Source organism: Meriones unguiculatus, chromosome 5 (assembly GCF_030254825.1).
Source record: "Meriones unguiculatus strain TT.TT164.6M chromosome 5, Bangor_MerUng_6.1, whole genome shotgun sequence".
Taxonomy (NCBI): Eukaryota; Metazoa; Chordata; class Mammalia; order Rodentia; family Muridae; genus Meriones; species Meriones unguiculatus.
The window spans coordinates 99428695-99441683 of NC_083353.1; the positions used below are offsets into that span (position 1 = coordinate 99428695).

At 42.3% G+C, this 12989-nt stretch overlaps 1 protein-coding gene across 1 annotated transcript in view; it reads left to right on the plus strand.

Annotated features, from left to right (window-relative positions):
* Itpr1 (inositol 1,4,5-trisphosphate receptor type 1) overlaps positions 1-12989 on the plus strand; it is a 324501-nt gene that overhangs the window by 139063 nt on the left and 172449 nt on the right. The window contains exons 11-13 of the mRNA XM_060383882.1: positions 1208-1303; positions 2885-2929; positions 6377-6531. Of these exons, the coding sequence (XP_060239865.1) occupies positions 1208-1303; positions 2885-2929; positions 6377-6531 (296 nt within the window). The remainder of the gene's footprint in view (positions 1-1207; positions 1304-2884; positions 2930-6376; positions 6532-12989) is intronic.

Consider the following 12989-nt stretch of genomic DNA (forward strand, 5'->3'; position numbering starts at 1 on the left):
CTTAGGATCTCTCTGCCAAGGTTTGTTAGTGAGAACCATTCCCAGCCCCGTGGGAACTCTGGGAGTATTGAAATTTCAGGTGCATGCATTTCTGAGGCACGTTCATCTGTACACGTGTGTGTGTGTGTGTGTGTGTGTGTGTGTGTGTGTGTTGCTGGGGCATGATCCCTGGTCTTTGAGAGTGGTAGGCAAGTGTTCTGCCACTGGACTATACTCCTCTGCCGATCTTAATCATTTTGGGGATCTTATGGAGGTCTTTAGGTATTGGTGGTTTGATATCTAGTCAAAGGTTTGTGCAAATTTCTGGAGATTTCGCTGTGTGTAGCATTATACCTCTGGAGCTCTTTCTTTCAAACCCTGGCCTTTTCCTTCACTTCATGAGCCTCGTGCTTAGCTGTACCTTCACTGGGCTGCTACTCCTCTTCTGAGAGACCACAGAGATGCACCACTTTCAGTCTAGCAAATACATTCATTTCATACATCCTTCCCAATTCTCTCCATCACTGCGGTGATGTCATCTGTATGTTGCAGTGCAGTTGTTACGTATGTCATTTGCATTATCATGGCTAGAAGATGAAGTTTCATGGTAAATTACCCCAGACTCTCTTCACTCTCACAGTTGAGAGCACAGGTCAGCAAATATATTGCAGCACACAAGTACATGTATGGGAAAGACCTCTGGAAATTTATTTTCTTAACTTGTGCATTTTGTGGATGAATTTCAGAATCTTTATTCCTGGGGTAAAGGAAATGGCTCAGCATTTGCCATGCAAGCATGAAGATCTGCGTTTGTATCTCCACTTTCACGTAAGAGTTAGGTGTAGTGGCAGAGACAGGCAGATTCCCAGAGGCTTGCTGGCCAGCTGTTTTAGCCCAAATGAAAGTCTCCAGGTTCAGAAAGAGCAATGGAGCAAGATATGTGAAGGTAACGAGCAAACGAACCTTATATGTCACTAAGGCAGAGATTTATCCCAATTCTTATTGCAGACACTGTATGTGAGCCAGGAGACAATCCTTTTTATAGAGAATCATCATTTTACTGATTCTATATTTCTAAGTTGAGACGTTCCATATTGGCACCGGTTCATAGAAGTGTGCTAACCCCTGACCCACTAGTACACTGTGACTTATGATGTCTCCACTTCAGTGGCATTTCATTGTGGGCTGACAACTCTTCTACACCCATTAACCCTCCTCCTCCTTGTAGGTAGTCCAGCATGACCCATGTCGGGGTGGAGCTGGGTACTGGAACAGCCTCTTCCGGTTCAAGCACCTGGCTACAGGGCATTACTTGGCAGCAGAGGTAAGTAGCTTCACATGGTTTTCTCTTGGAAAGTGAATTCACCGTGATCATCTTTCTTCATTCATCTGTAGCTGCTGGACGCCTGGAAGCTTAAGGGAGTTCCCAGTCACCTTGCTTTTCCTTCTGCCTATTTTTCTTTTACCTTGTTTCTCTAGAACAGGAAAGTTACAGATGACTGACATGCTGTGGGGCTTGGCAGGGGTCCTGATGAAGCTGTAGGGAGAAAGGAAGCTAGAAAATAATGCTAATGTAGGTTTGTGTGGCTGTTCTCCTGTTTTGTTGTTCTATACGGCTCTGCTTGTAGTCATCTACCAACCCCCACTCCAACACAAGTGACTGATAACTTTCTGCACTGGACACATGGCATATAAAAGCAGAAGCATTGTAGTTCCCAGAGAACTAGAGGATTTCATGAAAAAATCTTACTCTTCAGGGCTTTAGGGGGAGACATGGGTGTCATCAGTCTTCTAAGAATATCGGGAATCAAATTAACATTTTTAGGGGGACAAGGTTTCACTCTGACTAGCCTAGAAACTACTGTGTAGACCAGGCTGGCCTCACGCTCACAGCAGTCCACTTACCTATGCTTCCCAAGTGCTGGGCTTAAAGTGCATGCATACACACACACACACACACACACACACACACATGCCAGGCTCTCAATTTTACTTTTTTGAGTCAGGATTCCACTCTGCAACCCAAGCTGGTTTCAAAATCTCTATCCTCCTGCCTCAGCCTTCCAAGTACTGTATCTAGCTTATGAAAGGTTTTTGAGGAAAGGGAAGACTTGATGTTGAAGGACAAGAGGAATTTCCATTTAAGTTTCTATATTAAATTAAGGAGCATCCTGCTGTGTAACAGATGTTGAGTTTTTACTCTGACCTGATGGAAGATGTACATACTATCATATTCAGATTCTAGTAGTACATCCAAAGGCCCCACTGCTGTCTGGCTCAGGATTTCTAAAGATTTGTGTGGGGATTAATACTGCTTCTGCCTTTGAACCTCTGAATTTGGAACATAAATGTGTAAACTACCTGGAGTGTGTTCACTAGTGCAAACTGATGAAATACTTATTAACCAAACATGTAGAAGTCCACGTTGACATTTGAAATGGAGGCTTAGGGAGGAAGAGATCCAGCTAAGCAGCTTTGAAAACCTTTGATTGTGAGGTTAAAGATTAAGGGTGTCTTATCTGTTATGTTTTAAGGTAAAAGTAGCTCTCTCTAGTTTTCCTGTTTTCTCTTTTTCTTTTATGCAAAAGTAAGCAGGGTTACCAATGACTGTGTGTCGACGTTATCTTTATCTGAGGCCTTTACTATTGCTTTCCTAGTAAATTTGTTGTGTTTTCTTCGTCTACACTCAGAGGTGAACTGTCTACTGGTGATTGGTGGGTTGTTCTGTGTGTACTGTAACTGTGTGAGTTGTGTCATTGTGGCATGCTGGTTCTGTGAATAGAGGGAAGGGACAAGTTCTTAGCTATTCAAGGATGGCTGCAGGTATTGACGTCTCCTGCAGATGGGTCCCGGTCCTTGAGAAAGCAACAGATATTTTAATTTCCTAATGATTCTTTTTCATCAGGTAGACCCTGACTTTGAGGAAGAGTGCCTGGAGTATCAGCCCTCAGTAAGTATAGGCAAGAGCCTTCTCGTCTTTGTCTGGTAGGATGAGGCCAAATAATCTGGAGCCCCATTTAAGAAATTGTCAAGAGGCCTTTGAGTGCTGGGGAAGGGGAAGACTTAGCCTTCTTTCAACAAGGTCTTGTTCTGTGCTTCTCTTAAAGGAAGTCATGTCCTCCTGTGGCCTGATTGATCTAGGGCCTCCTGGTCTTGATAGTTTTCCTGTGTGCTCAGTCAAGAGTCTCCACGTCTTGGGAGAAGTGCAGAGCATCTCTCGGAATATTTCTGGGTGGGAGATGGTGAAAGTTGGCTGTTTGCAAACAGTTGTCTGTTAATGCTGTTGTCCTTGACCCGTGACTCATCCAGATATTGAAGTGATAGTGAGTAGTATCCTTTTGACTGGATAACACGTGAGGCCTGGTACACAGGTCCTTGGATGAGATGAACAGGTGTCTAACCTCTAACTTTGCTTTTTACAAAGTCAGAAATGGGCTTTAGGTTCTGATGTGATTTGGAATGTTTTGGAGAAATCATGACCTAGTAATTTTGATCTGTGCATGCCCCAGCTAGTATCTGAAGAACGTAAGGGTCATGTTTCATGGACATAAAGACATCCACAAAATGACTCTGTTTGTAAAGTGCTTGATTATGCTGAATTCAAACCAAAGAAAATGCCAGACAGTTTCTCTCTGTTTGAAATGTGAGTTGATGTGCTGTTCCCAGTGGTTGGTATGGTAGCTACTCTTGAGGGTACTTGTTTTTCTAGTAAAATTTGTAATAGCACATCAAAGAGGTAGAAGTAACTCACAAAGAAGGTGCTGTGAATCTTGCAATAATGGTTAACTTCCTAGTTATGTTTGGGTAGAAGGTTGGCATTGAAAGAAATAGCCATCGTGGCTGAGGACTTCTGGCTGTGACTGCATACACTTGATAGGGCCTTACCAGGGCCATCTCCTCCTCTCAGTGTTACCACAGGATGCCTGGGCTCATCTTCACCTTCCCATTGCCTTTCTGTCACCTTTGCTTCAGCTGGCATTTGGAAAGCTTTTCCCCAACAGCTATTCTCCTTGGAAAACAGACCTATTCCAGCTTCTGAACCCTTGTCCTGGCCTTACTTTCTTGTATTAGACCTTTGGCATGAATATCAAGCTGTGCATCGTTTGAGAGGGAAGATGATGTTCGAGTGAACCATGGGCTGGGGCACTATGGGAGATGGCACTGCTCTTTGGGTTCTGTATATGATGGAAGACAACATTGACACTCTTAGGTAAAGTGCTGTGATCGTAAGCCTAGGAGGGAGGGAAGATAGACCTTCATTTAAAAACCAGACTAATCACTGACAAGGTGTGTGATCCTGAGCAATTAACTATCCCTCCCTGAGCCTCACTGTTGTCCTCTGCACAAGCAACATTTGAAGTTGCGCAAGATCAGTATGATCTTTGTGTGTTCATATCCAGCAGGTCACCTGGACTTCATAAGAGTTAGGAAAGGCCTTGGTGAGTGGTCCTAACATGGTGTATCTCAGGTTCTTTTGTGTTCAGTGGCCTTGATGAGTCTCATGCTTCTCCATGCCATTGATGCTTCTCCATGCTTCTCCAAGGCTGGGTAGCCTTGCTCTGATGGTCCCAAGGTTGCTGGGACTTGGGTCTGCACATGGCATGTGAGTGTGCAGAGAGTGTCTCACTTGCATCCAACAGGCTGCAAGCACAGCATTGGTCTCCATATACGAGTATTAGGCTTGAGAGGGCCCTGCTTCCTTTCATTGCCTCTTTAGCTGGAGAATGAGTATGCTCAGTCCAGAGTCATATAAACCTGAGTAAAAAGCATCCTGTTCTCATGGTTTTCCTGGAGATTGGCATCAGTGAAGTATTAGACCTAACTAGCTGTGTGAGGCGCCTTCTAAAATCAGGGGCCACTTGCCTGGTCCCGGAGGGAGGAAGAGGCTCATCCTCTGCTTCTCCTTGCACGTGTGCCTTTCTTCCCACTAGGTGGCGTATGCCGACTGCACACCAAGGACTCTGCTTCTGGGTTCCTTGTCTAGATGCTGAAAGACTACTGAAATCAGTTTTCTTGTAGGTCTGCTGCTGTCTCTGAACTGTCACTGCCTGTAACCAAGCCCTGAGTTATAGCTGGTTCAGACCTTGTGTTGAGAGTGGAGTGTGGAACACTGTGCAGGTGACAGGAGATAGGAGAGAACAGTCCACAGTTTCGCTCCTGATCCAAAGGCACAGAGTGTCCATGCTCCAGGTGTTACTTCAGCATAGAGGAAAAAAAAAAGCCTCAGATTTGTTTAGTTGTTAAGAGAGCTTCTTAGTTGGATTTTTATTTGTGGTTTGATGTTTGAGACAGGGTCCTGCTATGTTGCCCAGGCTAGTCTTGAACCCTTGGGGTCAAGTACCATCACAACCCCCAGCCTCTCCAGTAGCCCTGTTAGCGAGAGTACAGATCTACACAAGGCTAAAGAACGATCATTTATCTTATTTTTTTTTTTAAACGTGTTAGATCTCAGCCTTGTGAAGCTGAGTTTTCTTGCTTTGTTTCCTTTGCCTTTGATTTGGCTTCCTGTTCTTGATTACTGTGTTTTCCTGGTGCTGTTTTCCTCTGTGTATCTGGGCAGGAGGTGAGGTTTCAGCCAGAGAGAAGCAAGCCAGGAAGGAAATTCTTTTTCCAGGCAAACAGAGGGCATGTAGTCACACCAAGAATGTCAGGCATTGACAAGAACTGTATGCATGGTCACTAAAAGAGATAGCAGAGCCCATCTGAGCAGGTGTTTGGGCTAAGCCAGCCCACTGGCTAACATCTCTGGCATGTGGCCTCTGTTTTGGAGACGAGAATGTGTCCTAAGATTTGCCCAAGACACCGTCATCATTGTTCTTCAGGTTTTCCTGTGAAGGATTTTCTTCCATTTCAGCCAAATCCCACTGTAGCATGAATGACCCTTTGCTTCGTCATCAGCAGACTCCTTAATCAATGACCAGTGTGTTCTTTAGGGCTAGAGTGACTTGACAAACTACAGTGGAATTGTTACTTAAGGGTCACTTGGATTCAGGCTTATTTCTTCTTCTAGAAAGTACTTGTGCTGTATTTTTGGTAGGCAACCATTTCTGTGTTTTGCACCACCCCCAATAACTAGTTTCACAGGCCAGATTTCCTCAAGAGCATCTCTGCTCCCCAGCTGTTGAACATGAATGTAAAGTTGTTCAGTGCTTATAGCTCTCTTTCCATAGTCATCTGCTGCTGTCCCTTCACAGCCTGAACATTTTGTATGACAGTAGAGAATGTATAGTCTTGGATCAGTGATCACCATGTAGAGCTACTCTGACACCGTGGTCCTTCTCCTGCCAGCTGCTGACGCTCACTGTCATTTCTCTTCTCTTCCTGTGGACGGTGGCGCGATGATGGTAAGTGTGGCTTTTACCTACAGAGCTCCTTACTTGATTCCTTTTGCCCTTAGGTGGACCCTGATCAGGATGCATCTCGGAGTAGGTTAAGAAATGCCCAGGAAAAAATGGTATACTCTCTGGTCTCTGTGCCCGAAGGCAATGACATCTCCTCCATCTTTGAGCTAGACCCCACAACCCTGCGTGGCGGTGACAGCCTTGTCCCAAGGTATGGTTTTAAAATTCCTTATCCCAGGAGAGTCAGGGCTGGTCTTGATGGCCTGGATGTGAGTTTTGGAATGGAAAGCATCATGGCCTTTTCATGAAGCACTTATGAAGGAGGTGATGAAGCATTTGGACTGGCGCCAACATGACACTGAGTTTTGTATGGCTCCTCAATGTTAAGTTGTTGATAGTTGGGTAAAAGTATTCTGTTTATGAGCTGGCTCAGGGGTCCACCTTTAGAGGACAGAGGACCCAGGTTTGGTTCCCAGCACACACATGGTGGCTCTCAACTGTCTATAACTCCAGTTCCATGGGATCTGATACTCTCTTCTGGCCTCTGTGGCTACTGCATGCACACGATATACATAAACTCATGCAAGTACACATAATTATTATTATTATTATTATTATTATTATTATTTAAAAGTACTGTATTTGGGTTGGGGAGATGACCCAGGGGATAGCATGCTTGGCATCCAAGCTAAAGAACCTGAGTTTGAGTCTCTATAACTGAAGTAAAGCTGACTGTAGAAGCCTCATTTGCAATCACAGTGCCCTTCTGACAAGATGGGAGGTAGAGACAGGAGAGTGCCCGGGAGCTTATGAGCTGGGGAGCCTATTGTATCAGTGTTGAGCAAGAGAATATCTCAAGCAAGGAATGGAAGGTGAGAATTGACACCCAAGGTTGTCCAGGTTGTCCTCTATACTCGCGTTTCTCCAGCCTTCTCAGGATGACATTCTTGTATTGTAATAATGCCTTATGTATTGAACCATCTCACCCCCATTTGTTTGTTTGTTTATTGTTTATTTTGAGGTAGGGTCCCACTACATAGCCCTGGCTAGCCTGGAACTCACACAGACCTTCCTGCCTTCACCTCCCAAGTACTAGGATTAAAAGTGTGCACCAATACACGTTGTCAAAAAAATCACTTCTTAACCTAGTCAACAAGAATATTATTCGTTGAATTCCAACTACATGTGAAGCACAGTGCCGAGAAAATACTCGCCTTATTTTACATGATTATAATTTTGTCATTATTTGAAGCCCTGTGAGCTAGGTATCATCCACCCTTCTGTAGAAAGACGTTGAAACTCAATTTCCAAAAAAAAAAAAAAAAAAAAAAAACCAAAGTATTGGAAGTCCATAGTAGAACCCATATGGGACAGAGTATCTGGACAGTGCATCTCAGTCAATCTGCATGTCTGCATTGTTGGCAGATGTCTCGGTGGTGTTTATTGGGTTTTATAGAGCCCCTCCTGGAGTATGCCATTGTGTTTCATTGTGTGTCCCTTGCCACTTTCCTTCTTTGCTTGAGGAAGGCTGGGAAGCTAAACATCACTCCTATGTGATCTCTGTCAGAATCCGGGATTCTTGACTTGTGCTCATTGCTATGCCTGTCCCTTCTTAGAAGTGTAAGGCAGTTCCCATAGAGAACAGAACTTTACCAGGCAAGAAGGCCTTTCTTTGTGATTCAGATGCTAGAAATGCCCTTCTGGAAAACCCCACAGGTATGCACAACCTTCTTGTAGATCTGTAACGTGTTATTTTAGTTATCTTCAAAATTAACCTTGTGTAGGTAACCACAGATGCTGTGAGTTCTTGCATGTAACAAACATGCCATCTACAAGTCTGCATTTCACAGCAATCCTTCCCATTCTCCAGCTCTTTGCAATTCTGTGCTGTTCCCTGGGCCCAGGTAGGAGTAGAATTAGATAATCCACCTATGGCTGAGAATTCTTCCAGTCTCTTATTCTCAGTACTTTGACCAGTTAGGCCTCCCTCCACCGACTCCCGTCCACCACAAAAAGAAGCATCTCTGATCAAAGTCGAGAGCAGCCTTCCTCTACTGTAGTGCTATGGGCATAAGCATCAATATTTAGAAGGCATGTTGATAGCATGGCCATTTAGCAGAAAAAGAATAGCAGATTCTGCTCCAGGGCCTGTGACATCCCTGGCCATGCATGAGCTTTTGATCAAGGGTTACACTACAAGGCATAACATTTTCATCTGTTTACCTGAAGATTTAATTTTTCTTTACAGGTGGATATATTATGTACATGTACCACATTTTTCTTATCTATTCATTTGTTGATGGGCACCTGGATTGAGTCCCATCTCCTAGGTACTGTGAATTAGAGCAGCCACGATCATGATTGTGCAGGTGTCTCTCTAGTAGGATGGTTCTCAGCCTTCCTCATGTTGTGACCCCAGCCATAAAATTATTTTCATTGCTACTTCGTAACTCTGATTTTGCTACTGTTAGGAATCTTAATGCATTATCTGATACTCGACCCTCAACGGGGTCACAGCCCACAGATCAGAACCATGGCTCTAGGAGGTTATAAAGCTATATACCCAGGAGTGGTATAGCTTGATCATCATATGGTAGTTCTATTTCTTGCCTTTTGAGAAACCTCCAGTTTGATTTCCAACATGGATGCACGAGCTTACACTCAAGCCAACATCCCCTTTGCCACATCTATCTCATTTTATGACTAAGTGTTTTGTGTGTGATACATACTTTATATTTTAGTCCCCCATTTATTACTTGGTGACTACTTACTGCACTTCTATCCTATAATATGAGTAATGCCTTTGTGAATGCTTGTGTACACATTTCTATTTAGTCTATATCTAGAAGCAGAGCTACTAAATTGTAGTGTAATCTTATGTTTAACCTTGATGAGCTGACAGGTTGGCCCTCAACGTACACACACCATTTATATTTGCAATCAAGCAAATATGTGAGGATTCCAGATTTTTTACATTCTCACCAATAATTGTCACTATTTTTTGAGACATCCCAATTAGTGTGAAATGGGATCTTATTGAGGATTAGATTTGCATTTCTCTGATAGTCAGTCATGTTGATCATGTTTCCGTGTATTTATCTCCCCATATTCTTTGTCATTTTCTTAGTTATGTATCCTTTTACCATTCGTTACGTTTTCTAGATATAAATGTTATGTGATCCATGATTTGCAATTGTTTTCTTGCATGTTATTTTTCCATTCTTTAATAGTGTCCTGAACAGGTTTAATTTATTTTTCAATTTCATTCTGCTTTTTGGCTTCTTATCCAAAAAACAAACAAAGCAACAAACGATGGCCACAAAATTTTATAGCAATATTTCCTTCTAAGATTGTATTCATTTTCATTGTTTACACTTAGATTCTTGATTTATTTAAAAATCTTTTAAAACATGATTTGAGGTAGGATATACTGCATTTTAAAAGCTTCTTTTCTCATTGACTATCAATTCTGTAAGTAGGTACTGGTCTGCAGACTTCGAATGCATTGCAACTTAAACAATTCTCCACTTAGTTCTGAGGAGTAGTGATTTTTTTGTAGTATGTCAGAAAGGGGGCACCATTTATAGCCCGTGCTGAAAGATTCCTCGGCTAGTGAAGAACTGGGAGATGTGGTTTAAAATATCACATTGCCCATGAGAATCTTCTTTATTGCATGCATTGGCAGAGAGAATGAGGAACTCGTTGGCTTGTATTCTCCAGTGTCTTGGAAATCCCCATCATCCCTGGGAGAAGGCAAGTTTAAGTTTTTGGCCAGCTGGCCAAGCGGTATTGGCTTAGCTAGTTTTGAGGCCCCTGTCTCTGTGTTCTATGCATTTGTTACTCCTTCCTGTTGGCCAACTTTTCTTGTGAGTAGTTTCTAAGCTCAGAAATGAGGCAAGGACTTGTGTTCAGCTTTGATAGATAAAAGCTCTGACGTGGTCTATCACCTGTGCTCATTTATGGTTTGGCTGGATCTTTGCCTTAATGGTTTTTTTTTCCTTCATTCTTGCCCTTGGCTGCCGTTCTCAGAGCCAGAAGAGAATAGGGTCTCTTATCCATTGATCATGTGGAATCCAAGTAACCTTAGGAGTAGCAAGGTCTTCTTTTCTTGGCATATTAAAACTCTGCGGTGGATGAGGGCAGTTGGAGGAACACATGAGAACAAAATTTAACAACACAGAAGTATTAAGATGCTACCCTGATTCTATCCATTACTGTGTGCGCTAGCATATAAGTTGTTTTAAAAATTGTCTTATTTCAGATTGCAATGTATAAAGTTAGACACATGAACATCTGCATTTTTGCAATAGTGTCTAAAGAGTGCTTCAGGGATAAGTAAGATGGATAATGACTAATCCTGGTTATATTGAACCAGATAATAAAATTGTAGTTTGCATGAGTTAGATATTTTAAACAAGCATTGGAAGAACATCTACTTGGATGAATCCTGTGTACTTGTGTCAACAACATGACTTTTGAGTTAAGGATTAGGAATGGTACTTCAGAAGATTGATTGAATGAGCTTTGTATCTTTGGTGACATTTGTTATAGAACTCCGTGGAATATAATTATCCAACTAAAACTAAGCTCCAAGCTTTTGTTACACTCTGAAAACACAGAAAATAAATCAAGCTCAGAAGGAAAAAATCCAAATGCCTCTGTTTAATGTCTTGTCCGCACTGTCTAATTCATGTTAGTCAAAGTAAATAGCACTAGAGTTTCCCTCTTCTGGCTTTAGAATGTTCAGGACAATTACAGCAGAGAAAACTAAGGTCCATTGAAGGTGCATGTTTAGCTTGGCCTCTCCCTCGATAAAGTGGCATGCCTTGGTCCTAAATTACTCTTACTTTGAATGAGTTCCACTTTATCCTATCTGCCCGTAGCCTACCAGTGTCTAAAGTTCCAGTGCAAAGTTGTCTGTTTTCTCTAACAGAATGCTTTCATGTTTCTGAGTGCTCCTCAACTGTCCTAAGCAATGCTTTTGAGTGCCCATTTTCTGTTGTTTCTGCTTGCTTGGCATGATCTCGACTCGTCTCTGTTAGGAGACAGCAAGTTCTTGGAGGGCAAAAATCCCCCCATTGTTTTCTACTGCTTCAGAAGTGACACAGAGCTGAAAAATGTCTCAACCATGATGCATGTTCATCATGTAAAAAAACAACCTTTTTCTGTTTTTTTTGTTTTTTTGTTTTTGAGACAGGGTTTCTCTGTGTAGCCTTGGCTGTCCTGGAACTCACTCCTTAGACCAGACTGGCCTGGAATTCAGAGATCCTCCTGCCTCTGTCCCCAGAGTGCTGGGTTTAAAGCCCTGTGCCACTATCACCCGGCTCATAAAATGATTTTTAAACCATGTAGGGGAAAAAGAAGCAAGTAGCAACTATATATAACTCAACTATTCAGAGCGAATCAGCTGCACTCAAGATCCTGGGTTCATGTAGACTCCAGTGGGTCTCTAGGCACGCACTATAACATGTGATTTGTCATACACTGTAACCATGAACAACTTTGAATGATCTTAGTGCAATTCTGTATTCTGGAAGTGTTATTCAAGTAAGTGATTAACATTAATAAGGTGGCATTACTAACCCTGGAATGAACTAGGTGTTTATGAGACATTAGATGGTACAGTTTTTCAGTCTTATAATTATAACACTTGACCAAACATCATCATAGCAACCTGTGCTGTTGATTCTTCTAGAAAAAAAAGAAAAAACAAAACAAACAAACAAAAAAAGCTCCTAAAACTGGAGTTCATATATAAAAGAAGTATTCATGTTCAGATGTTTGTTTCATTTATCATGTTATCCCAACTACCAGACTTCTTTCTCGAGTTGTGACTGGTTATCTTCTAGCCAGGAATATACAGGGGCTGGTGTATAGCTCAGTGATATAGCTTGTGTCTAGAATGTCAAGGCCTTTGAGCAACACTGCCACTAAAACAGGATACCTACCATTCATTTCCCTAGGCTCTTGTAAGTATCATCTCTTCTCAGCCATGGATCTTAGAAATGTGATAGGGTAAAAATAGCAGTTCATTCTGCCTTGATTATGTACCAAGTTAAATATTTATCAACACTTTATATTTATCATTAAAGTATTGCCTGTGTCCTTCCTATTCATGTTTCTAATTGATTTGTAGGAGCTCATTGTATGTATGGACCAGTAAAATTTAAAGTCTGTATTTATTTTATTTTTCCAGATTCTTTTTTAAAATTTTAATTAATTACAATTTATTCACCTTGCATCCCCCCTGTAGCACCCCCTCCCCTCAAAACCTTACCCTTCCTCCCACCTCTCCACCCATGGTTCTCCTCCAGTCCACCTATAGGAGAGTTCCCCCTCTCCCCTCCTCTCTCCCTCCCTCTGACTCCAATCTATCAGGTCTTATCAGGAAGGTCTGCATTGTCTTCCTCTGTGGCCACTTCCTCAAGATCCAGCTATACCACTCCTAGGCATATATCCAAAAGATGCTCAAGTACACAACAAGGACATTTGCTCAACCATGTTAATAGCAGCTTTATTTGTAATAGCCAGAAGCTGGAAACAACCCAGATGCCCCTCAACTGAGGAGTGGATACAGAAATTGTGTTTTGCTTTTTGCTTTTGATTTTTCAGTTTACTATTTTTCTTTCAGCTTGGTTCATGTTAGTCATGTGTGTGTGTGCACATGTG